Source organism: Theropithecus gelada, chromosome 13 (assembly GCF_003255815.1).
Source record: "Theropithecus gelada isolate Dixy chromosome 13, Tgel_1.0, whole genome shotgun sequence".
In the NCBI taxonomy this organism is placed as follows: domain Eukaryota; kingdom Metazoa; phylum Chordata; class Mammalia; order Primates; family Cercopithecidae; genus Theropithecus; species Theropithecus gelada.
The window spans coordinates 6,735,942-6,763,822 of record NC_037681.1 but is presented as its reverse complement, the minus strand read 5'-3'; the positions used below and the strand labels follow the sequence as shown (position 1 = coordinate 6,763,822).

At 37.8% G+C, this 27,881-nt stretch overlaps 1 protein-coding gene across 3 annotated transcripts in view; it reads left to right on the top strand.

Annotated features, from left to right (window-relative positions):
• Positions 1-3,786, top strand: part of BUB1 (BUB1 mitotic checkpoint serine/threonine kinase) — a 41,323-nt gene extending 37,537 nt beyond the window's left edge. For 2 of the 3 annotated variants that reach the window (XM_025354355.1, XM_025354356.1), the window contains 4 exons: positions 144-301; positions 403-574; positions 1,779-1,885; positions 3,461-3,786. In XM_025354355.1, the coding sequence (XP_025210140.1) occupies positions 144-301; positions 403-574; positions 1,779-1,885; positions 3,461-3,656 (633 nt within the window). In that variant the 3' untranslated portion in view covers positions 3,657-3,786. The remainder of the gene's footprint in view (positions 1-143; positions 302-402; positions 575-1,778; positions 1,886-3,460) is intronic. The other variant, XM_025354357.1, reaches the window with a different exon arrangement.
• Positions 3,787-27,881: the final 24,095 nt, after the last annotated feature.

The window sequence follows — 27,881 nt, the reverse complement described above, 5'->3', positions numbered from 1 at the left end:
TAAAATGCATTTTTGGCTTGTACCTTGCACGTACTTTTGTGGTTGGGGCTTTTGTGGAGTGGTGGGCAGGGGCAAAGCTCTCAATTTGAAATTTTATTAATCTTGTGCCGCTAACTCAGGATTCCACTTTCCATTGTTCCTAGAATGCCATTAACCTCTATAAAAATACCCCTGAGAAAGTGATGCCTCAAGGTCTTGTCATCTCTTTTGCTATGAGAATGCTTTACATGATTGAGCAAGTGCATGACTGTGAAATCATTCATGGAGACATTAAGCCAGACAATTTCATACTTGGAAACGGGCAAGTGTTATGCTTTTAACAGGGTTCTTCTCTTCCTATTTCCATAGCAGCCTTTCATCATTTGTGCTTATGCAGCCCGGCTTTGTTTGTGTTTAATACAGATTTTTGGAACAGGATGATGAAGATGATTTATCTGCTGGCTTGGCACTGACTGACCTGGGTCAGAGTATAGATATGAAACTTTTTCCAAAAGGAACTATATTCACAGCAAAGTGTGAAACATCTGGTTTTCAGTGTGTTGAGATGCTCAGCAACAAACCATGGAACTACCAGGTATAAAAGTAAAGTGAGGGACTTGGAAATATTTTTCTGTGTTGCACTCATCAGATTTTCAAAATGAATTTGGGGATCTAGGTAGTTTGAGGTGGTCTCTTGAGGAGCAGTTGAAGGAGAGATGAGCCTAAGGCCGACATGGCAGGGATAGAATTCTATTCCTGAAAAATACTCTACTTTCTTATTGGTCCATTATAGATCCTATTATCAGGAAAGGGGAGCAGGTATATTCTGTGGTGTTTGATCATCGGGAAGAGTATTTAATGATTAGTGAACCCTTCAGAAAGGAAGTCATGCAGCAAAGAGACAGCTTGGTTTATTGAGGTCAAGGTAGGCCAGCCCGATTTCCTAAATCAGGATAACAGGGAGACCCGCATGCCCACTCTGGGCAGAGCTGAGCACATGTTGGATATACCTGGGATGCTCTCAGGCAGGATGGTGGGTTTGACTATAATAGATGGTATAGCCAGATTCCCAACTGGTCAGATCAGGAAATGGATCATTATTATTCTAATGGAAGATTGCAGAATTTTCAACCAACTAGAATATTAGGTGGCCAGGGGGGAGAATGCTAATTGGGATAAATGAAAAGTTTTGAACCTGGGTTAACAAAACCAACCGCCAAGTTCCCTGGTGAGAACTATGTCTTTCCGGGAGCCCGTGGTAAAAGGGGCAAAGATGCGGAGGTGGGGGTCTTGTTTCTAGTATGTTGTCACTGCTAGTGAGGCCTTAGGAGACGGTCGTTTTCCATCCTGTGGATGTGGAGGGGACTGGAGTGTTCTTTTCAGTTATGAACATGTCACACAACAAGAGGCCATGGGGGCAAGTTAGAGAACGGCAGCCAGAGTCCCAGGGCAGTGAGCCGGGAGGACTTCCAAGCTGTCCCTGTGGACGAGGGCTTAGAGTGTTGTGTTTGCCCCGTGTGACAGAATGAAGGACTTGAGAGGGTCGTGGTAGCTCACGAGGGCAGAGCTTTCCAAGAGACTACCTTAGGAGGTGGAGGGTCGTCTGCTATCTGTGGAAGCCTCTGGCAAAGCCTAGATATTCAGTAAGACATGTTAGTGGGGTGGTTGAACAAATGCCTTCCAAAATGTTTTAAAAGTAAAATCCTGTGAGTATTTAACTTGCTGCCTTAGACAGGCATCTTCATATAGTCATGTGTAAATTACCATTTAAGTCATATATACCTCTGTCTTCTTCATAGATTGATTACTTTGGGGTTGCTGCAACAGTATATTGCATGCTCTTTGGCACTTACATGAAAGTGAAAAACGAAGGAGGCGAGTGTAAGCCTGAAGGTCTTTTTAGAAGGTGGGTATTAGCGTTGGTGCTGTAGTGAAAAGAGAATAACTACAGCAGAATGTTAGGTTCCATCTGGCAAAAAAAAAAAAAAGGATCTCTGTCACCACATGGAAATCCTATGCCTTGGGCAGTATGGTGACAGGACAGTCCTGGGCACTGGGCACAGGGAGCAAGCTGCATAGCTTTACCACTTCTGTCTCCCCACTGGGGCAGCTGATGTTCTCACTGAAAGCTCCTGGCCAAATGGTTGACATCCTGTACACATGCAAATGTTTCCACCCCTAATCACCTAATGTCACTAGTCCTCAGGTTTTCACTTTTTTTTTTTTTTTTTTTTGGTCTGTGGAAATACTGATCCTGTTTTTGTCAGATATTTGTAAGAAGCAAAGGAAATAGTGTGTGAAAGTGCTTCATAAATTATAAAGTAATATGATGAGTAGCTCTCTCTCACAGGACAGTCCTAGCCCTGTGTTACTTGAGCTTCTCAAAGATTTTTTCTTTCTTCTTTTTTTTTTTTGTCTATAAATCACAGTGAAAATTCATGATTAGGCAAGAGTTCTTCCTGTCAACATGGATGGCTCTCCTAACACAATGTGTGAACACACTGTTGGAATGTTTTGTTTAAGCTGAGTTTTTGGTACCTGCATATTCATTATATCACTTATACTTTCTTTTTTGAGGCATAAAAACATGCAGAAAAGTACACTCATCTTAAGTGTACAGCCTAATGGACTTTTACATATGTTTATATCTTCTTGAGAAAACATAAGATGGGATTCCTGTGAACCTCATCTCCCCCAGCCCCCACTAAAAAAAAAGACAAATAGCAATAATTTTATGAAATGTCATATACTGTACATAAAGAAGGTGAGGTTCAGACCCTGGAGGAAAGCTTATAACAACTATTCTTTATTCTGCATAATGAACCCTCGTGTTTGGCAAATACTTTATTCCATCTTTGGCTCAAAATTGAAGGAGCAGATAGTTACATCTCTGACCACCAGTGTGAAGAAGATCTGGAAGTTAACCCTCAGCAGACCTGATGGCATTTCCTGTCTGGAGCACAATTCCGTTACATTCTACTTTCTCTCCAAAGCCTTATCTCCACGTTCTAGAGTTTCTGCAGTTAATTTTAACAATTATAGTAGTTGGAACTCTTAACTCTGAGCTCTCTCCTGGGCAGTCCAGCCTGTCTACCTGGTCCTGGTGCATGTGCAATTAGGCTTGACACAAGCATTTGGCCAGATTATCCAATTCTGGCAGTATTATATGTATGGCTAGCCAGAAGCAGACAGTTTGGGTTTTTATTTAAAGAGAGAGAGAGAAAATTTTTTGACTTGCAGTATTGCTAAAAGATTACTTATATTGTTTTTTGGAACAAGACGTATAAGACGTTCAACTGGGTCTTGAATCTCTCTCATATGTAATAGATACAGTGTTTCCATACTTGCTGCATTGTATTGTGTTTAGGTGAGAGTTGTTATACTAAACTGTCCAAGCCTGTGGAAGTCAGATGCAGGGGTAGGGTTATCCTGCATATTGAAGGCTACATTTTAGCCATTATTTATGCTTTGTCTTTTTCAGGCTTCCTCATTTGGATATGTGGAATGAATTTTTTCACATCATGTTGAATATTCCAGATAGTCATCATCTTCCATCTTTGGATTTGTTAAGGCAAAAGCTGAAGAAAGTATTTCAACAACACTATACTAACAAGATTAGGGCCCTACGTAATAGGCTAATTGTACTGCTCTTAGAATATAAGCGTTCACGAAAATAAAATTTGAATATAGACAATCCTTAAAAATCACACTGTAAATACGAATCTGCTCACTTTAAACCTTGATTTTTTTCATTTGCTGTTTATGTAAATGTTTGTTAACAATAAATCCCACAGAATATTTCCGTGTGACTTAGTTGTTAAAATATTTCAACAAAATACACAACTGCATAAGGTCCCTATGTAGCAGGCTTATTGGGCTGTTTCTGGGATGCACACATTCGTGAGAATAATTCAGATGTAAGCATTTAGAAATCACTTTTTAAACACTGACCTGTTTAAGCTAAAAAAGGGCCAAGGCAGCTATTTTCCCAATTTGAAGTTTGGTGTCTGTGTAAACACATACACACACACACACACACACACACATTTCCCTAACATTTCCAAGGGACTTCAAGTTTTTATGAATAAAGCTTGCCTGTCCTTTATGGTACCTGTCCTTCATTAGAATGTATATCAATACTGACATTTTAATAATGCTGTTGATCAGCTTAACAACAGTTATATTGATAGTTTCTTAGCTTGCCAATAAGACCTACATGGATCGAATAGAAATTTGAATGACAGAAAGGAAAATTGTTCTATTCCATACCTCATATATATGAAGCCATCCTAGGTTCAGTAAGATCTTTCCTTCAGCGTGTTATATTTCTTATGCATCAAAATTATGATTTCCAGGGTTGCATCCACACAGAAGGAAGGATTTATTCATGTATTTATTCATTCCTGCATTCTTCATGAATTTGTTTAATATCTATTCAGTCAGTCCAAAACCTATTTATTTAACGTTAATCTTGAGCAGTACACTATGACAGACACAGAGAAGGACAGAGTGAAAAAACCAGATTAGAAAGGAGCACAGCCTGATCTTTTCCGTATTGTACCTGTACTCCCAGAGCCTCTGTGTTCTGCTGATTTGCTCTGATGTGACTTGATAGTCTTAGTCATTTCAATGTGATGTAGCCTCATACGAAAAAAAAATAACTCCCTACATGTCTGATTTACTACCAAGAGGAAATACAATCAGCAAGGGAAATCAGACTCAATGTATGCAGCCTGCATGTGATGTTTGCAGAGGGTGTTGAAACATAAAATACAGGATACAGTATATACATGACAAGAACTCATGCATTGGCTTCAGGAATCTGGGCTGCTTTGGACCTTATTTATTTATTTATGTATGGACCTCATGTAAATCCAGGCTGTCTCTACCTCCTGATAACAACATTCTACTCTCTCAGGCTGAATTCTTCTACAGTCTGACAGCCCATAATACCCTTGTAAAAGCTGTGAATATACCTACTCGCTTGAATATCAATTACGTTAACACGGCAATCTTCGTTGTCTCCAGTTGCCCATGAAACAGAGCCTTGAAATTCCTCCAGAACCTAGGTCACCTTCATGCCAGCAATCTGCTCAATCACCTCGATGCCTAGTCACTAAAAGGGCTTGCTAAGTTAGGGAGCCTCGTGAAAATAAAGTGATGTAACTATCAGGATCTTGTTCCTTTTTTATTGCACTAACAAAATAGAAAATATAAATGGTTCCCCAGAATGTAATATTTAAAGACCTATCTCCTTTAGTGAAAGAAAAAACCTCATATATTATGCTTCCTTAGACATACTTTTTGTCTTTTTCGTCCTTTGAAACATAGATATTTCCTATATATTTTTCTTGCTAATAAAAATTTGAGGCAATTCTGTTAAAAAAAAGCACAAGGATATTTATATGTGTGTGTGTATACATATACATACATATGTGTGTGTGCATGTATATATATACACATACAGATACGTATTTCCCCTTCTCACTAAAGGTACTCAGTAGACATGTGCTCTTATTTACACAGTAAATGCACACACATGTGTACAGACACCCAACTTGTCTGAAGTCTTAAAAATCTCGGCCTTCTCTCTGACCCTTTACATCTAAGAGCATGTTTTCTATATGAGAGATGTCTAAAAAATCACAGTTGCCAGTGACTGCACACCAATGCTGAGCAGATTTTGAAAATATCAAGTCCTGGACACATACTGTCTACATGTAAGACAGACTATGAATATTAGTAAAGAATGGGAATACTTCTTTTAATTCCTTAGGCTTCACACCTATAGAAATGAAAACCACAGTCTATTAAAATGATTCAATGAAAAAGCTGTGGCTCATTTCAGTTTTTTATTTTATGCCAGGGATGAATAGCAGTATGGACTTCAAAACAATAATTACCAGGGCCTGAAAATGTACTTCTGAAAGTAACCCTGTGGAGAATTATGAGAAATATACTTGGAATATAAGCAGAAACTGGAAGGATTAATAGAATAAAAACAATGTATTTTTTCTTCTTTAATTTAGTGAAATCAATAAGATTGACTAGCATCAACCATTGAAAATGCAGGGAAGAATACAATTTTAATATTTTGTTTAACAAAATGTGCCACTTTGAAGGGCTTCAGTTTGGGTCCTACTGTTGTCACTCAAGAACTGTGTGACATTTATGATATAAATTGATTTCATAAATGACCAAATATAGGGTTAATCTATATCTAAAGGCATAATTTTAGCTAGAATCAATATAGACTTAGATTTCAAGTAATTTGGTACGCTCTTCAATTTCTGGAGACATCCCGATTTATTTTAGATTATATCTATGTAAAATTTTTAAAGTAAAGTAAATCAGCTTAAAAGTGATTAAGGTAAATCAGCTTAAAGTCCATACATGTAATAAATATTTCTTGTGATCCATTATACTGTAGGTACTAGTTTGAAAGTTAGAAACTGAAGATATAAATTCATAAGCATGTTGAGTTGATGGATTAACCACACACCACACATCAAATTAGGGTGTCACTGCATGCCTTACAGTTTCAAGAGATATTACAAAATAGTAAACACTAACTACAGCCTATTGTGTGAAAGATGACTTGTTAGAATTTATGCCCCATCCCATGTGGTTAGAACTTCCTTGAGTGCCAGAGCCTTCTATATTCTCAGTAAAAAAGGCAGTGTGCATTTTAGTTTGTTAAATGAAAAGTGTAAATTAATGATTAAGTTTCTAAGTGAGTCATTATCATACTACCTTTCCAAAATTTTAATAAACAATATAAAAATTGATAGGAAAATTCTCATTGTCAAATACCATACTACTCTAATTAATCTCAAGGAAGAATGATAATTGGGTGGGGTTTCATGAACAAAGACAAAGTTGTTTCTATTCAGCTTGCTCTAAAAACAAAAGAATATTAAAAGGATCTAAAGCCAAACTTTTAGTTCACATTAAGACATGTAAAATCTAAATACATTACACTTACTGTTTTTTAATTTTCAAACTAGTACATAAAAATAATGAATCACAAGGAATATTTATTTCATTTATGAACTTTAAAATCAAAATATATTCACTTTTAAGCTGATTTACCTTATTTTTAAAACTTTACATAGAAATAATCTAAAACAAATCAGGATGTCTCCAGATATTCAAGAGCCTGCCAGATTACTTGAAATCTAAGACTGTATGGATTCTAGCTGAGGTTATGCCTATAGATATAGATGAACCCTATATTTGGAAATGTGAGACTCATTTTCCTCATTTTTACTTGACTAATTGTGCATTTTTATTAATATTTTAAGACTCCTTTCTTTTTCACTTTATCTGATACAAAAGTATTCTTGATGCTGTACCCAGAAAACATGAGACAATAATTTCTTCAACATATCAGCATTATTTGTAAGATTTACAGTAGTATTTAGTGATATGCCAACTAATACAGAGCAGTGAATTTGGTAGGAACTGGATATATTTAAAGACTAGTATAAACTAATTATAATACACAAAACTAGTCTGCTTACTGATTAAATTGTTTGTTAAATTTGTTAGTCTGGAGGCGACAGCCAAGGTGGGCCAAATAGTTGAATGTACCTGTGGAAGCATTCAGCTAGCTCATTACTGAAAAGCCCCAGTGATATCTTAACCAATACCTTGTTGGAAAACAAAAGGTCCATAGAATTATGCTTCCCAATAGGAAACTGTTTTAAAATATACACATGTTACATTTAAGACCCTTTTACAAAACGTGTGTTTCTTCTTTATTCTCTTTAAATTTGGTTGATATATTTACATAAACAAATTTTAAGTACCACAAATTTTGAATATTGGAATGAGAAGCTTACTTTGTTCTCTGGATCATTTTTCCAAATGAGTAAACAAAAAATGACAAGTACAGTGTAAGAGGAAATTATCCACCAACGGTACAGTGCATTGCAAACAAGCTCTCCCTCTATCCTCGCTTATCTCAAAAGCAAACTGAATGTGGAAGAGAAAGAAAATACTTTTTTAGAAATAAAGTGAAAAGATGCGAGTGTTTGTTGTTTGGCTTTTTGTAGTGTGAAAAAACAGACGTCCGATGACACAGAAATTTCAAATGGACACCCAGGCTAAATTTTAAAAAGACAATGTTGTTTTCACAGATTTATTTTGTCTATTTATTACTACTTACGTATCATTATAAATACTCTCGTGAATAAAAATTATAAAGAGAGAAAAACTGAATAGATGTAATGACTATATTATCAAAACCCTGAAGCATTTATTATGTACCTTACAAAGAACTCAAAAGGAAGGGATTACAAATTATCACATATTTAGTCAATGTATGTATTTAATTGTGACAAGTGAACTAATATTAAATAAATTATGTTCTGTCTTCAGGCTAAACTCATCCCAATTAAGGGTAAGCATTTTGTAAGTACTTAACATATGTTATTGTATTAAAAACAACTCATGGAATACCATGGAGTTTCACCAATGGCCCTGGTGGAACTACGACTGCTGCTGAAAACATGTTGCATTTTGCCTCTGGCAAAATCTTTTTCATTTGCTCCAACTGTAGTCATCCATTTTCTAGAGTGGTGCTACTTCAGTTGCTAATATCACTAGTCCGTCAAAATATATGAGGGACTTAAATCTTTTATCCAAATAAAGATTACAGGGATTTTTTTTCCCCCAGTGTACTAGCCATTTGCTTTCTTCTAATAAACAAAAGAAATGTTGAGATTAAAAAATTACATTTAGTATTTTGAATATGACAAAAATATTTTGACCTATATTTGAACATGAGTAATCTGTGTATTTGATAAATGTTAAATTATTATATTCTTCATTGTAAGAATATTTCAAATGTTTATTTTTACTATTATTATTAAAGTAGCAACCTAATTATATAATATTTTTCCTAATTCAGGTAACTTTTTTATTAAAGGAAGTACGTTTTATTTTTAAAAGTTACATGCAAGTATATAGGTATTTAAATTCTTTTAAATTTTAACAAAAAATAAAATCCTACCTTTGCAACTAACTTATTTTCATTTATCACTCTATTAGGGATATTTGTTCAGACATATCTCTCTTTCTCTCTCAATAGGTAGATAATTATGCACTTCATTTTTTACATCTCTTAAACATTTGACTTTGACTTTTATGACTTTTGATCATAGATATTTCCAAGTTTCAGGAATCTTTTATCTTTACATTTTATTTTAGAATAAGATAAACAGCTTGCAGACAGAGTACTCACTAAGTTAGTGATGAGAAAACTGGTAGTTCTCTACAAAGTACTAACACTTAGTCACATCAGCAAACTAACTTCAAAATGCAATCCTAACACTTGCTAACAAGGAGAATCAGTATATAAACTACTGATTACCATAATGTGTGTTTGCATGTGGCAGGGGTGGAGGGGTGTTCTAAACTATTCTGGTAGAAATGTAAAGGACTCTTGAAAAAGGTTATAGAATATCATTGCCCTTGATGTCAAAAATCTGTTTTTAAATCTATTGTTTCCTAATTAATATGAGAATTTTGGCAATGTATACTACATTCCCAATTTGCTTTGAGACTAGACACATTTATTTTACTGTCTATGTGTAAGAATGATGTGGAGAAATCTACAAGGTAGAAAATTGGCATCTCTCATTTCTGCACATCTTATAGAGCAGAGGCAATGATCACCTTTGTTCAGATTTTTTTTGGAATGTTTTCATAGCAAAAAGCTTTGGAAGATAGAGACAGTGTCTCACTCTTTGAAGCAAAGGGAAGATTTTTTATTGATTATTATAATAAAAATAATGCTTCTCTCTTAACCATAAAAAATGTTCAGAATAAGAAAATGTTCTTTTTTTCTACAAATTCTTCTAGGGTTCCAGGCTTTCGTGGTTTGTCTGACTGTCATCATTTCCAGACACCAAAATGAAACAGTGGAAATCTAGGTCAGAAGTTAATTTTAACAAGGTTGCCCTTCTAATTATAGGGTTGGCTGACGTTTACTCATGTGGTCACACTTAGCCAGGAAAGATAGTGGTGAATGTGGTCTTAACCTGAGTAGCCATGAGGAAGGAGAGAAAAGTTTGGGTAGAGACAGGCTGAACAACCACTGATACATGGTCTTTAAAAATCCTGGGTAAAAAAACAATAAAAACAAGGAAAAAATTTTAAAAAGAACGACTATGTGTAATAATCTGAAATAAAATCTAAACATGATAGCTGGGAGTTGGGTGGACACCAAAGAGAGATAAGTGCATGCAAAAAGAACTTAATTAATAGGAAGATATAAACACTGGGATATTTTAAAAACTTAGGCTATACAAACATGAACATTGGTCAACAACATACTGGCTACCAAGACTCAGAGTGTTAAAATTAAAATAATGAAATATGTATATTATGCAAATACATAGCAACAGCAAAAAAGAACAGAAAGAGAGGAAGATAAAAAGGAAGGAAAGAAGGAGGGACGAAGGGAAGAAAGCAGATCAAACAACTCAGTAGCAAGGAAAAACCCAACTGAAACAAGGAGTAAATGATATAAATATGTATTTCTCAAAGGACATAAAAATAGCCAACATATATACGAACAAAATGCTCAAAATCACTTATCATCAGGGAAATAAAAATTAAAACCACAATGATATATCACCTCACACCTGCTAAAGTAGCTATTACCAAAAAAATAGCAAAGATAGCAAGTGTTGGTGAGGACGTGGGGAAACAGAAAACTCCTATACACATTTGGTGGGAGTATAAATTTGTATAGCCATCGTATAAAACAGTATGGAGATTTCTCAAAAAACTAAAAATAGAACTATCATTTGGTCCAACAATCCCACTTCTGAGTATATATCCAGAGGACTTGAAATGAATATTTCAAAAAGATATCTGTACTCCCACGTTCACTGCAGCATTATTCACAATAGCCAATATATTGAATCAACGTAAGTGTCCAACAAACAATGAATGCATAAAGAAAATGTGGTAACATAAACAGTGAAATAATATTCAGCCTTAAAAGGAAAAAAAACTCTTGTCATTTACAACAACATGGGTGTATTAGTCCATTCTCAGACCGCTAATAAAGATATACCCGAGACTTGGCAATTTATAAAGGAAACTTACAATCATGGTGGAAGCGGGGGTAAACATACCTTTCTTCACATGGTGGCAGGAAGGAGAAGAGCAGGGCAAAAGGGGGAAAGCCCCTTATAAAACCATTAGATCTCACGAGAGCTCACTCACTGTTACTAGAACAGCAGCACGGGGGTAACCACTCCTATGATTAAATTATCTCCCACTGGGTCCCTCCTACAATTCAAGATGAGAATTGGGTAGGGACACAGACACACCATATCAACTGACAAACCTGGACGACATTATGCTGAGTGAAGTAAGTCAGGTACAGACACACAAATACTCCATGATCTCACCTATCTATAAAATCTACAAAAGTTGAACTCACAAAAGTAGAGTACAATGATGGCTATCAGAGGCAGGGCAGAGAAGGGAAATGGGGAGATGTCGGTCAAAGGGTACAAAATTTCAGCTAGACAGAATTAATAAGTTTTTGAGATTTATTATACAGCATGGTGACTATAGTGAATAGTAGGGTAATTTATATTTCAAAATTGCTAAAAGAGCAGATTTTACATGTTCACACCATGTAAAATGATAGATTTGATGAATATATTAGCTTAACTTAATCATTTCAGAAAGTATATACATATCAGAACATCACAGTGTACCCCATAATATATACAATTATATCTTGTCAAAAATGAAGAAAGGAAGAAAAGAAAGAAAGAAAGGAAAGGAAAGGAAAGGAAAGGAAAGAGAAAGGAGAAAAAAGAGAGAAAAGAGAAAAGAAAAGAAGTTGTAATCTTAACATTCCTAAATTTAAATATAAAGATGAAGACAGTTTCTTCTTCTGAGTGTTTTGAGGGCAGGAGGATGTGAGCTATGCATGAGAGTGATACATAGGGTCGAATAAAACTACTGAGTGCTCTGCATAGACCAACGGGTCATGATTCAAGCTATGTGATTAAATTGCACTTTTCCACTTGAAGTCCGAAAAAGAGGATGCAATATATATTATATAATACAGTCATGTGCTGCACAACGATGTTTCAGTAAAAAGTGGACAGCCAATAAGACAGTGGTCCCATAAGATTATAAAAGAGGTGAAACATTTCTGTTGCCTAGTGACATTGTAGGTTTTCCAGTGGGACAAGCTATGCAGGTGGAAGACAGTGATAATGATGATCTTGACCTTGTATAGGCCTAGGTTAATAAGTGTGTCTGTGTCTTATTTTGTCATAAAAAAGTTTAAAAGGTAAAACAAAATAAAAAGAATTAAAAATAGGAAAAAGCTTACAGAATAAAGATATAAAGAAAATATTTTTGTACAGCTGTACAATGTGTTTGTGTTTTAAGCTAAGTGTTAATACAAAAGAGTAAAAATGTTTAAAAAATAAGTTTATAAGGTAAAGTAGTTACAGTAAGCCAAAGTTAATTTATTACTGAAGAAAAAATATTTTCAATGTTGTATTAGTCTGTTTTCACACTGCTGATAAAGACATACCTGAGACTGGGCAATTTACAAAAGAAAGAGAGGTTTAATGGACTTACAGTTCCACGTGGCTAGGGAAGCCTCACAATCATGGTGGGAGGCAAGGAGGAGCAAGTCATGTCTTACATGGATGGCAGCAGGCAAAGAAAGAGAGACTGTGCAGGGAAACTCTCCCTTATAAAACCATCAGATCTCGTGAGACTTATTCACTATCATGAGAACAGCATGGGAAAGACCTGCCCCATGATTCAATTACCTCCCACCAGGTCCCTCCCACAACACATCAGAATTCAAGATGAGATTTGGATGGGAACACAGCCATACCATATCAAATACCTTAGTGTGCCTTTAGTGTACAGTGTTTATAAAGTCTACAGTAGTGCATAGCAACATCCTAGGACTTCACGTTCATTCAGCACTCACTCACTCTACTCACCAAGGGCAACTTCCAGTCCTGCAAGATCCCACTTACGGTAAGTGCCCTATGCAGGTGTCCCACTTTTAAATCTTCCATACCATATTTTTAATGCACCATTCCTATGTTCATATACTTTTAAATACATGTGACTGTACTGAATCCTGAAGGCAATTGTAACACAATCGTAAGTATTTAGGGACTATAAGCATTACCATAGAGTCTAGGTGTACAATGGGCTATACCATCTAGGCATGTGTAATTATGGCATGCTCTTTGATATTCACACAAGGACAAAATCACTCGATGTATTTCTCAGAACACATTCCCATTGTTAAGCTATGCATGACTATAAGATTACACTCCTCCACTCAAAGCCCTTTTTTGATTTCCTACTGCCTACAGATTCAAGTCAAATTTTCTTTTTTTTTTTTTTTTTTTTTTTTTTTTTTTTTTTTTTGAGATGGAGTCTGGCTCTGTCACCCGGGCTGGAGTGCAGTGGCCGGATCTCAGCTCACTGCAAGCCCCGCCTCCCGGGTTCACGCCATTCTCCTGCCTCAGCCTCCCGAGTAGCTGGGACTACAGGCACCCGCCACCTCGCCCGGCTAATTTTTTTTTTTTTGTATTTTAGTAGAGACGGGGTTTCACCGTGTTAGCCAGGATGGTCTCGATCTCCTGAACTCGTGATCCGCCCGTCTCGGCCTCCCAAAGTGCTGGGATTACAGGCTTGAGCCACCGCGCCCGGCTCAAGTCAAATTTTCTTATTCTAACATTTAAAAAGTCATCTATTATTTGCTACAATGTTTATGTATTTTTCTCAGTACAGTCCATTGCTCATTCCTTTAACTGTATCGATTATTATTTTCCAACATTTCTACTCCACGATTCTATGATTCAATGTCATCTCTTAGTTTTCACCTTCTTCCTCTTCAGAATCATGAGGAAATCCTGCATGTTCTACTTTTGCTATAAATGCTGCAATTGGAGCCCCTTGATGCACTCTTCTTACACCCAATCACCATCACTTCTCCCTGGAAACAACATGATACCTTCCCCATTGGGTGTTCAACCTCTATCTCTGTAGAAACTTCACAGTGCCTACACTGAATATTCATCTGTGGATTGAATCACATCATGCCCTTTCTAAGCTTGCAAAACTCCAGGAGCTTTGCAATTCACTCAGAAACAACAACCAAGTCCTTTCCTTGGACGGGAAGGGCTTACATGATCTGACTCACTCACTCTTCTGATCTCATCTTCTACCACTTCTGCCCCACACGTCTCACTGCAGCCACACTGGCCACTTACTCTTCCTGTCACTGGCATGCTTCTGCCCTCAAGCTCTTGTACTTGCTTTTCTCTCTACCTGGAACTTTCTTCCAATTCTACCATATTGACACTTACATATCTATTTTCTCAAAGATTACTTAGCTCAGAAGCTCCTCTAGATTAAAGAAACAAGGCTAGCATTAACATTTTACTTTTTAAAAAATATACAAGCAAAAATATTCCAAGTGCAGATACAAAGGTTTTTATGTACTTCTCTAAGAATGATTGCAGAAAGATAAAAATTAAGGCTGGGACTACAGGCGCCCGCCACCTCGCCCGGCTAGTTTTTTTGTATTTTTTAGTAGAGATGGGGTTTCACCGTGTTAGCCAGGATGGTCTCGATCTCCTGACCTCGTGATCCACCCATCTCGGCCTCCCAAAGTGCTGGGATTAGGAATGCACTCTGAAAAAGATTTTCATGAAAGATTTAATCATAAGAGTTCCAAGAACAACTAGGAAGGGAGAGGGCAAGTGAGGCAGGGGAAGTGAGGCTGGAAAAGGAAGGAGACCAGGCAAATTTACCAAATGAAGCAGCACTGAGGACAGTTCTTGCTCATCCTGCGGAATGTCTCTATAGAGCAGTATCTGCATCTGAGCACAAGGAAGCTGAAGAAGTTGTACACTCACTGCCGTCAGCCTGTGACAAGGGGTCTCTCGGGAGAATGTCACAGCATCAGAGATCGTGGCTTTTCCTTGCCAAAGGCAGAGTGGGTTCCAGAACCCTAAGAGTGGTCCTCTGACAGGGATGTGCAGGAGCTGGAGGAGAAAGGTGTACACATGAAGCAAACCAACAGAAAGGACTGTGAGGGGAGTGGCAGAGCCATGACACATGGGCCGCACCACAAAGCAGGTCTGCACACTTTGCGCAAGCCGTGGTGCTGGCTCAGAGTTGGGGAGCCCAGTTAAGTGGATTTACACAGCTTTTACCTGAAATAATGTCTAAGAGTCCAAAACAAAGTAGAACCCCGAGTAAACTTTTTGTGTGTGTGTGACACATATTTGTGGTTTTTCCACATCGATTTGTTCTATACAGGAGAGAAAATAGATAATTTCTACTTTCTTTTTAAAGGTTAATATTTATTCAAGCTGCTGATCTGAAAACCCTAAATTAAACACAGTGCCTTTTCTAGGTTTGTGCAAAACAAACAAAATCTCCATATCACATTCAACCAAATTATTTTAGGGATATTTTGCAATATTATTTCATGTTAATCACAACATTATTTCATGTTAATTACAAAAAGGAAATCAGTTTAAAGTGAGGTAAATTATATTTTGTAGTTTGAATTTCGTATGGCTAGTTGGCCAGTTATAGTAAAATTACTTGGATGATGTGAAGTAAAAACATAAAGAACAGCAAAAAATATAGTAATTCACTCTTCAGAAATTTAATCTTCAGCATTTCTGGATTTTTCATGTATAAAATTATTACATCTAAAATTCCACTCCCACTCATACTTCTATACTTATAAATAAATTTAATAAATAAATACATAAATAAATTCTCCAGCTCAGAGAAAATTTCTTATTAAAATAAAAAGGTTGGTAGGATTATTTGCTTCTAAAGTTTTTGACAATTATTGACTATTATGTATCTCATTTTTTATTTTTGCATTTGCATTTGGAGATGAGCTAATTACCTCTGATCCACCATTTTTCAACCAGAGTTTTTCTTCTCAACCACAGAAATGATATGAACACCAATGTTCTCAAGTGATGGCATGCAGCTGGAACTCTACTGCTAATGCACAGAAGAGAACTTAAATCATTGCATACAAAAACAGCTTTCCTTTCTCCTGCTGGGGTTTCTCTGCGTCATCGAAATGCCACCAACATTTAGGATGAACCTCTGCTGTATCAGGATGTCCTAAGAATTTGGGGATATTTAGCAGACTCACTGGTATCTATTTCCTGGGCGTCAAGTACAACCCACAGAGGTAAAAAATTAAAAATATTGCCAGATATTGCCACATGTCCACTAGGGGTCTCCTCCCATTGAGAGCTACTTTTCAAGGAGAAACTAGTAAATTATTAACTGGTAAAAATTTCAGAGGAAGAAATTTGGGGGCTATAATAATTCATCGTCAATTTGATGTGTTCCAACTTCTACTAATTGGCAAAAAAAATAGTAACTTTCTCAGCTCTCAGGATGAAATTTTAGGATATTTTGTTGTTTGTAATTTTTCTTTTCACTCATAAATGACAAAAGGAAAGTGAAATTGTAAAAGCATAAACTGATCATGCTGGCTTCCTATTAGCTTTTTGGTCAGTGGGGCTCCACTCACTTTAGCAAAAAGCCCAGGTTCCTCCACAGGGACTGTGAGGTCCTTCATGACTTGCCTCTCACCCGACCTGCTCCTGCCTTTGATATCTGTCACCCTGGGCATTCCTCCGTGTTACTCCCTGTATCTCAGGCACCCCATTCCCCTACTATTCACCTGGCCAACTGTTGTCCATTTTCAGTTTTCCATCTAAGACTATCACCTTGGAAATATTCAAGGTGTTTTCCTCCCCTACCTAGATCATCTGCTACCTGATTCCACTTAAGTGTTTTCTCCATCACAATATTCGTTACATTCCATGTTATTGTTATTTGGTTCTGTATTGAGCACGGGTCTTAGGGGGTCTCCCCAGTACACGTCTCCAAGACTTATTTCTGGATTTTTCATGTATAAAATTATTACATCTAAAATTCCACTCCCACTCATACTTCTATACTTATAAATTTAATAAATACATAAATAAATAAATTCTCCAGCTCAGATAAAATTCTTTATTAAAATAAAAAGGAAAATAGATATGTAAGTGTCAATATCGTAGAAATGGAAGAAAGTTCCAGGTAGAGAGAAAAGCAAGTACAAGAGCTTGGGGGCAGAAGCATGCCAGTGCCAGGAAGAGTAAGTAGCCAGTGTGGCTGCAGTGAGATGTGTGGGGCAGAAGTGTGCAAAATGGCACAACCACTTTGACAGCTCTACCAAACATAATCTTACTATATGATCCAGCAATCATGCTCCTTGGTATTTACCCAAATATGTTTAAAATTTATGTGCATATAAAAACCTGCACATGGAGATAGATATATATATACACACACACACACACACACACATATATTTTATTTTTCTGTAAGTTATTGGGGTACAGGTGATATTTGCTTACATAAGTTCTTTAGTGGTGATTTGTGAGATTTTGGTGCACTCATCACTCGACCAGTATACACTGCACCATATTTGTAGTCTTCTATCCCTTGCCCCCTTCCCACTCTTCCCCCTAAGTCCCCAAAGTCCACTGTATCATTTTTATGCCTTTGCGTCCTCATAGCTTAGCGCCCACATATCAGTGAGCATATACGACGTTTGGTTTTCCATTCCTGAGTTACATCACTTAGAATAATAGTCTCCAATTTCATCCAGGTCACTGAAAATACTGTTAATTCATTCCTTTGTATGGGTGAATAGTATTCCATTATGATGGAATATATATACCACAATTTCTATATCAACTTGTTGATTGATGGGCATTTTGATTGGTTCCACGATTTTGCAAGTGTGAATTGTGCTGCTATAAACATGTGTGTGCAAGTATCTTTTTCGTATAATGACTTCTTTTCCTCTGGGTAGACACCCAGTAGTGGGATTGCTGGATCAAATGGTGGTTCTACTTTTAGTTTTTAAGGAATCTCCACACTATTTTGCACAGTGATTGTACTAGTTTACATCCCCACCAGCAGTGTAGACGTGTTCTCTGTTCACTGCATCCACGCCAACGTCTACTGTTTTGATTTTTTGATTATGGCCATTCTTACAGGAGTAAGCTAGTGTCGTGTTGTGGTTTTGATTTGCATTTCCCTGATCACTAGTGATTTTGACCATTTTTTCCTATGTTTGTTGTCCATTTGCATATCTTCTTTTGAGAATTGTCTATTCATGTGCTTAGCCCACTTTTTGCTGGGATTTTTCTTACTGATTTGAGTTCATTGTAGATTCTGAATATTAGTCCTTTGTCAGATGTATAGACAGTGAAGATTTTCTCCCACACTGCAGATTGTCTGTTTACTCTGCTTACTGTTTCTTTTGCCATGCAAAACCTCTTTATTAATTAGGTCCCAGCTATTTATCTTTGTTTGTATTGCATTTGCTTTTGGGTTCTTGGTCATAAAATCCTCCTTGCCTAAACCAGTATCTAGAAGGGTTTTTTCAATGTTATCTTCTAGAATTTTTATAGTTTCAGATCTTGGGTTTAAGTCTTTAATCCATCTTGAGTTGATTTTTGTATAAGGTGAGAGATGAGGATACAGTTGCACTCTCCTACATATGGCTAGCCAATTAATCCAGCACCACTTGTTGAAAAGGGTGTCCTTTCTCCACTTAATGTTTTTGTTTGCCTTGTTGAAGATCAGTTGTCTGTAAGTATTTGGGTTTATTTCTGGGTTCTCTATTCTGTTCTATTGGTCTATGTGCCTATTTTTATACCAGTACCATGCTGTTTTGGTGATGATGGCCTTATAGTATAGTTTGAAATCAGCTAGTGTGATGCCTCCAGATTTGTTTTTTGCTTAGTCTTGCTTTGGCTATGTGGGCTCTTTTTCGTTTCATATGAATTTTAGAATTTTTTTCTAACTCTGTGGATGGTGGTATTTTGATGGGGATTGCACGGAATTTGTAGATTGCTTTTGGCAGTATGGTCATTTTCACAATATAGACTCTACCCATTCATGAGAATGGGATGTGTTTCCATTTGTTTGTGTCATCTATTATTTCTTTCAGCAGTGTTTTGTAGTTTTCCCTGTAGAGGTCTCTCACCTCCTTGGTTAGGTATATTCCCAAGTATTTTATTGTTTGCAGCTATTGTAAAAGAGGTTGAGTTCTTGATTTGATTCTTTGCTTGGTCACTGTTGGTGTATAGAAGAGCTACTGATTTGTGTACATTAATCTTCTATCCGAAAACTGCTGAATTCTTTTATCAGTTCTAGGAGCTTTCTGGAGGACTCCTTAGGGTTTTCAAGGTAAACAATCATATCATCAGCAAACAGTGACAGTTTCACTTCCTCTTTACCAATTTGGATGTCATTTCTTTTTTTTATTATTATTATACTTTAAGTTCTAGGGTACATGTGCACAACGTGCAGGTTTGTTACATATGTATACATGTGCCATGTTGGTGTGCTGCACCCATTAGGTCGTCATTTACATTAGGTATATCTCCTAATGCAATCCCTCACCCTTTCCCCCACCCCACAACAGGCCCCGGTGTGTGATGTTCCCCTTCCTGTGTCGAAGTGTTCTCATTGTTCAATTCCCACCTGTGAGTGAGAGCATGCGGTCTTTGGTTTTCTATCCTTGCGATAGTTTGCTCAGAATGATGGTTTCCAGCTTCATCCATGTCCCTACAAAGGACATGAACTCATCCCTTTTTATGGCTGCATAGCATTCCATGGTATATTATGTGCCACATTTTCTTAATCCACATTTTCTTAATCTAGTCTATCATTGATGGACATTTGGGTTGGTTCCAAGTCTTTGCTATTGTGAATAGTGCCGCAATAAACATACGTGTGCATGTGTCTTTATAGCAGCATGATTTATAATCCTTTGGATATATGCCCAGGAATGGGATGGCTGGGTCAAAGTATTTCTAGTTGTAGATCCATGAGGAATCATCACACTGTCTTCCACAATGGTTGAACTAGTTTACAGTACCACCAACAGTGTAAAAGTGTTCCTATTTCTCCACATCATCTCCAGCACCTGTTGTTTCCTGACTTTTTAATGATCACCATTCTAATTGGTGTGAGAAAACTCGTTGTGGTTTTCATTTGCATTTCTCTGATGGCCAGTGATGATGAGCATTTTTTCATGTGTCTGTTGGCTGCATCAATGCCTTCTTTTGAGAAGTGTCTGTTCATATCCTTTGCCCACTTTTTGATGGGGTTGATTTTTTTCTTGTAAATTTGTTTAAGTTCTTTGTAGATTCTGGATATTAGCCCTTTGTCAGATGGGTAGATTGTAAAAATTTTCTCCCATTCTGTAGGTTACCTGTTCACTCTGATGGTAGTTTCTTTTGCTAAACTAAAAGAAGCTCTTTAAACTAAAGAAGCGCTTTAGTTTAATTAGATTCCATTTGTCAGTTTTGGCTTTTGTTGCCATTGCTTTTGGTGTTTTAGCCATGACGGCCTTGCCCATGTCTATGGCCTGAATGGTATTGCCTAGGTTTTCTTCTAGGGTTTTTACGGTTTTAGGTCTAACATTTAAGTCTTTAATCTATCTTGAATCAATTTTTGTATAAAGTGTAAGGAAGGGATCCAGTTTCAGCTTTCTATATATGGCTAGTCAGTTTTCCCAGCACCATTTATCAAATAGTGGATGCCATTTATTTCTTTCTCTTGTCTGATTGCTCTTGCTAGGACTTCCAGCAGTATGTTAAAGAGGAGTAGTGAGAATGGGCATCTTCGTCTTGTTCCAGTTCTCAAAGGGAATGCTTTCAACTTTTCCTCATTCAATATTATGTTGGCTGTGGGTTTGTCATAGATGGCTTTTATTATATTAAGATATGTCCCTTGTGTGCCAATTTTGCTGAGAGTTTTAATCCTAAAGGGATGCTGGATTTTGTCGAATGCTTTTTCTGCATCTATTGAGATGACCATGTGATTTTTCTTTTTAATTCTGTTTGTGTAGTGTATCACATGTATTGACTTGTGTATGTTAAACCATCCGTGCATCCCTGGTATGAAACCCACTTGATTGTGGTGGATTATCTTTTTGATATGATGTTGGATTTGGTTAGCTAGTATTTTGTTGAAAGTGTTAGCATCAATGTTCATTAAGGATATCGTCTGTAGTATTCTGTTTTGGTTAGGTCCCTTCCTGATTTGGGTATTAGGCTGATGCTGGCTTCATAAAACAAATTAGGGAGGGTTCCTTCTTTCTGTATTTGTGGAATAGTGTCAAAAGAATTGGTACCAATTCTTTGTATGTCTGGTAGAATTCTGCTGTGAATCCATCTGGTCCTGGGCTTTTTTTGTTGGTAATATTTAATTACCCTTTCAATCCTGCTGCTTGTTATTGGTCTGTTCGAGGTATCTAATTCTTTCTGATTGAAGCTGGGAGAGTTGTATCTTTCCAGGAATTTATCGATTTTTTCTAGGTGTTCGAGTTTATGTGCATAAAGGTGTTCACAGTAGCTTTGAATGATCTTTTGTATTTCAGTGGTGTCAGTTGTAATATCTCCTGTTTCATTTCTTAGTGAGGTTATTTAGATTTTCTCTCTTTCTTGGTTAATCTTGCTAATGGTCTATCAATTTTATTTATCTTCTCAAAGAACCAGCTTTTTGTTTCATTTAATCTTTTGTATTTATTTTATTTTAATTTCTTTTAGTTCTCTGATGTCGGTAATTTCCTCTCTTCTGCTGTTTTGGGTTTGGTTTGTTCTTGTTTCTCTAGTTCCTGAGGTGGTGACCTTAGATTATCGGTTTATGCTCTTTCAGTCTTTTTGATGTAGGTGCTTTGGACTATGAACTTTCCTCTTAGCACTGCCTTTGCTATATCCCAGAGGCCTTGATGGGTTGTGTCACTACTGTCATTCAGTTCAAATAATTTTTAAATTTCCATATTGATTTTGTTTTTTACCCAATGCTCATTCAGAAGCAGGTTACTTAATATCCATGTATTTGCATGGTTTTAAAGATTCCTTTTGGAGTTGATTTCCAGTTTTACTCCACTGTGGCCTGAGACAGTGACTGATACAATTTCAGTTTTCTTAAATTTATTGAGGCTCATTTTATGGCCTATCATATGGTCTACCTTGGAGAAAGTTCCACATGCTATCTCCTGCGGTTGTTGGATGAAATGTTCTGTATATAGCTGTTAAGTCTATTTGTTCCAAGGTACAGTTTAAATCCATTGTTTCTTTGTTGACTTTCTGTCTTGATGACCTGTCTAGTGCTGTGAGTGGAATACTGAAGTGCCCCACTTTCATTGTGTTGCTGTCTATCTCATTTCTTTGGTCTATTAGTAATTGTTTTATAAATTTGGGATCTCCAGTGTTAAGTGCATATATGTTTAGGATTGTGATATTTTCCTGTTGGACAAGGCTTTTCACCATTATACAATGTCCCTCTTTGTCTCTTTTAACCACTGTTGCTTTAAAATTTTGTATAAGAATAGCTACCCCTACTTGCTCTTGGTGTTTACTTGCATGAAATGCCTTTTTCCACCCCTTTAAGTTTATGTGAGTCTTTACATGTTAGGTGAGACTCCTGAAGGCAGCAGATACTTGGTGGGTGAGTTCTTATCCATTCTGTGGTTCTGTATCTTTTAAGTGGAGCATTTAGGCTATTCACATTCAATATTAGTATTGAAATGTGAGGTACCATTGCATTCATCATGCTCTTTGTTGCCTGTGTACTTGGGTTATTTTTGTTTTGTTTTGTTTTTGCTTTTTAACTAATATTTTTGTTTTATAGGTCCTGTGTGATTTATGCTTTAAAAAGGTTCTGTTGTGATGTGGTTCCAGGACTTGTTTCAAGATTTAGGACTCTTTTTAGCAATTCTTATAGTGGTGACTTGGTAATGGTAATTCTCTCAGCATTTGTTTGTCTGAAAACAACTGTATCTTTCCTTCATATATGATGCTTAGTTTCTCTGGATACGAAATTATAGGCTGATAACTGTTTTGTCTGAGGAGGCTGAAGACAGGTCCCCAATCCCTTCTAGCTTGTAGGGTTTCTACTGAGAACTCTGCTGTTAATCTGATAGGTTTTCCTTTATAGATTACCTGGTGGTTCTGTCTCACAGCTCTTAAGATTCTTTTCTTCGTCTTAACTTTGGATAACCTGATGACAATGTGGCTAGGTGAAGATCTTTTTGCAATGAATTTTCCAGGACTTCTTTGTGCTTCTTATGTTTGGATGTCTAGGTCTCCAGCAAGGCCGGAGAAGTTTTCCTCATTTATTCCCTCAAATATATTTTCCAAGCTTTTAGAATTCTCTTCTCCCTCAGGAACATCCATTATTCTTAGGTCTGGTTATTTTACATTATCCCACACTTCTTGGTGTCTTTGTTCGTATTTTCTTATTTTTTGTCTTTGTTGGATTGGGTTAATTCAAGGACCTAGTCTTCGGGCTCTGAATTTCTTTCTTCAACTTGTTCAATTCTATTACTGAGACTTTCCAGAGCATTTTTCATTTCTAAAAGTGTATCCAAACTTTCCTGAATTTTTTATTCTTTTTTCTTTAAATGATCTATTTCCTTGAATATTTCTCCCTTCACATCTTGTATTATTTTTTGGGATTTCCTTGCATTGGGCTTTGTCTTTCTGTGGTCCCTCCCTGATTAGCTTAATAACTAACCTCCTGAATTCTTATTCAGGTAAATCAGGGGTTTCTTCTTGGTTTGGATCCATTGCTGGTGAACTACTGTGATTTTTGTGGGGTGTTGAAGAGCCTTGTTTAGTCATATTACCAGGTTTGGTTTTCTGGTTTCTTTTCATTTGGGTAGGCTCTGTCAGAGGGAAGGTCTAGGGCTGAAGGCTGTTGTTCAGATTCTTTTGTCCCACGGGATGTTCCCTTGATGTAGTATTCTCTTCCTTTTCCTATGGATGTGGCTTCCTGTGAGCCGAACTGTAGTGATTGTTGTCTCTCTTCTGGGCCCAGCCACCTAGCAAGTCCGCTCAGCTCTGGGCTGGTACTGGGGGTTGTCTACACAGAGTCCTGTGATGTGAACCATCTGTGGGTCTCTCAGCCATGGATACCAGTGCCTGTTCCAGTGGAGGTAGCAGAGGTGTGCAATGGAATCTGTGAGGGTTCTTAGCTTTGGTGGTTTAATGCTCTGCTTTTGTGCTGTTGGCCTCCTGCCAGGAGATAGTACTTTCCACAAAGCATCAGCTGTAGTAGTATGGAGAGGCACCAGTGGTGGGCAGAGCCCTAGAACTCCAAAGATCATATGCCCTCTGTCTTCTGCTACCAGGGTAGATAAGGAAGGACCATCAGGTGCGGGCAGAGCTAGGTGTGTCTGAGCTCAGACTCTCCTTGGGCAGGTATTGCTGTGGCTGTTGTGGGGGATGGGGGTGAGATTCCCAGGTCACTGGAGTTGTGTATGCAGGAGGATTATGGCTGCCTCTGCTGAGTCATGCAGGTTGTCAGGAAAGTGGGAGAAAGTCGGCGGTCACAAGCCTCACCCAACTCCCATGCAAACCAAAGGGCTGGTCTCACTCCCACCGTGCCTCCAGGCAGCAGCCCCGAGTCTGTTTTCAGGTGGAGGGTGTGTGAGCTTGAAAACTTGCCCCAGGCTACCTGCCTTCCAGCTGGGAAAGAAAAGGGTCTGGTTCTTCCCCTGCCTGTGGAGTCTGTGCACCGGATTTGCACCCTTCCCTGAGAGCTCTGGCCAGGAGGCTTCTTGCTCTGTTCAAATTATTACAAAGTTCAATTTGAGATTTCCTTCTCCCGGTGGAGTTTTACCCACTGCTCCTCTGGCCACCCTCCCGATGAATCCCTGTGGTGCCAGGCAGGAATGGGCTGCTTGGGGACCCAGCGATCTCCCAGGGCCTTTCTGCTGCTTCCTGTACCCCTGTTATGTATTTTGCTCGGCTCTCCAGCTTGACTCAACTTCAGGTAAAGTCGAAAGCTTCTCCCACAAACAGACCTTCAGCTTCTCCAGTGGGGGTGTGTATTTGGGAGAGGAGGGTCTCCCCTTCCCACTTCCACAGCTGGGGCACTCACAGTATTTCCACATGGATATTTTGACAGTGAGGGAGGTTATGCATATGTGGGGTCTTCTCTAAACTACAGTCTATAAAAATAGATCCAGTTAAGTATCCTAAAAATCTCCAATCTTCCCAAGAGGTAGAAGAACACATTACCTTCCTAAATCTGTTGTTAAAGAGATTAATGTTTATCATGTTGATGATATATCACTGCATTAGCAATTACATGGAGATACACTCTGCTAAAAAACCTCATGTGAAACATTTGTCTTTTCTTGATCCTGTGCAATTGGAAATTACTTCAGAAAACACACCTTCATAATTTTCATCTCTGTGTTATCAGCATCACCACATTACATTCTCACATGCTACCCACTAAACATTTGGTTGAATGAGTGAGGGTGAAAGATATGGACATTTTTTACACACCCATCTTTTACCATATTTTTAAAAGATACGGATACCATGTCATATTATTTGAATTTGATGATGAGAGAAGAAGAAATGAAGGCAGCCAGGTGAAACCAGCAGATGTTTCTGACTTTATTAAATGTCCTTTAATTTAGGTTAAGAAGCCATTGCTTATTGAAAAGTGTGCTCTGTGTGTGAGTGTGTGTGTGCGTGTGAGTGTTCAACTAAAAGTAAAACTAGTTTCTGGTAATAATAACTTTGATGGAGAGGAAGGAGGAATGATTTGGCGATGGCGGTTCACTTGGCAGACACCCTGTCTGAGTGGACAAGGCTCACTGCAGCAGCTGAGTGTGTGAGGAAGGTGGCAGGCAGAGAAGAGGAAAGTTAGGAGGCACAGATGCAGGGAACATAGAGAACAGGGAGAGGAGCTGTGTTAGGCTTTCCTTGTCTTGCTGTACAGGAATATCCAAGATTGGGTAACTTATAAAGTAGAGGCATAATTGGCTCACAGTTCTGCAGACTGTATAAGCAGCATGGCACTAGCATCTGTGTGGCTTCTGTGGAGGCCTCAGGGAGCTTTTACTCGTGGTGGAAGGTGAACTGGGAGCAGGCAGTCACAGGGCAAGAGTGGGAGCCAGAGAGAGAGGAGGGCGGAAGGCACCACCCAGTTTTAAACAATCAGATCTCTTGAGAACTCACTCACTATCGTGAGGACAGCCCCAGGCCATGAGGGCTCCATCCCCATGACCCAAACTCCTCCCTCCAGGCCCCTCTTCCAACATTGGAGATTTCATTTCAACATGAGATCTGGACAGGACAAATATCCAAACCATATCAGGGACACTATTTGACAATTTTTATAAGAAAATAACAGAAAAGGAGGAGGATAATTAAATAAATAAGGAAGAAATATGGAAGTCAATAAAATCTTTTGGAAGTTTTCTTGCTGGTCACAGGCAGTATATTAATTGTTAAGCCTAATTTCTTTTGCTTTCTGTCTTAGGTCTTCTCCATAAACTCTACATCATGCCATATGATGCCACCCACTCTTTTCTCCTAGGAAGACATGGGCTCTCTTGTTTTTAAATGAACATGGGAAGAACAGCCAGTGTAGGTCTGATTTTATTATTAGCAGCCATCGACTATTGCCACGGGATAATTAAGGAACCAGAGAGACTGAGGGGTTGAGGAGGAATTATTTAATTATTTAGGTGCACCGTCCCACTCGGATTAACATCCAAAGGACTGAGCCCCTAAGAGTTCGGTTATCTTTTAAGTATTTTGTGGGGTGGTGGAGATTTGTTTAGAGGGAAGCGTATTACAGAAGCGAGAAACAAAGACAGTTGTTCAATTGAGACATGCATTACGTTATTTCTTACTTTTCAAGGAACAACATGTTTTACGACTTGAGATGATCTGTCTAGTAACCTTGCAGCTGCACAGCTAGAGAAATGGAGTCTTCACAATGCCTGGGAAAAAGGGAGAGATAAGGCTCACTAGCCACAGAAAAACAGTTAGTTTATTGTAAAGGACTCCAGCTCTTTCTCTTCTTCGAAGGGAATTGGGTTTTCTTACATACAACTCAGTTTTTGTCTACACATTTTTAATTTCTTTTAATTCCTGTTCCACTATACTGAAAATTCCCTCACCCCAAGAAACCTAATTTTTGGCTTTTGTGGGAGTATTGAGTTTAATTGAATGTTTAGTTAGTTTACATGGTGTGGCCACTGGTTCTAGCTGGCATCTGATTTGATTGGTCATTGCCTATCTTTTAAATATATTAAATATCACCAAAAACCAATGCTTTTGTCAGGAAATGCTTGACTTCTTACTTCTATTTATATCTATTCCACACACAATTTGAATTTAGGCCATGAAGACTAACCATATAGAATACTTATGGCATCCAACTAAGCAGGTTGCTTGAACAAACATATGTCTCAGACAGATATGGGGCAAACTATGAGAGATTAGTGGGGACTGTTGGCTCATTAAATTCAAGGAGTGTTGTACAACTCAATCGAGATAGGAAAGGCATTCAGTTGTAAGTCAAGCAAAAATAAAATAAAAATCAGAAAGCTGTCAGATCTCTTTCTCTGCATCTTTTATTTTAACTTCATTTTTTCTTTCTCATATTAGACTGGCTTCCTTCACCTGGTTGCAAAACTGAGACCTCACCAATGACAGCTTCCAAGAATCAGTGTGAGGCTTCAGCCACAGAGAGAGATGAATCATCTTTCTTAAATCTACCTTCAAAATCCAAGAGAAGGACTCTCACTAGCCTACCTTGTGTCAGGTGCACACTGCTGAATAAATCAGTGTGGCCAGTGACATGAAGTCAAGTTAGGACAAGCAGCGTATTTAATCAGTGCAAGAGTTTGGATATAGAGTGGTGGTGAATCTCAAAAGAAGTTCAGCACGTGGATTCCGAGTATTCACAGACCAGGGGATCATAAGAAGAAAACACACTAAACTGCTGCT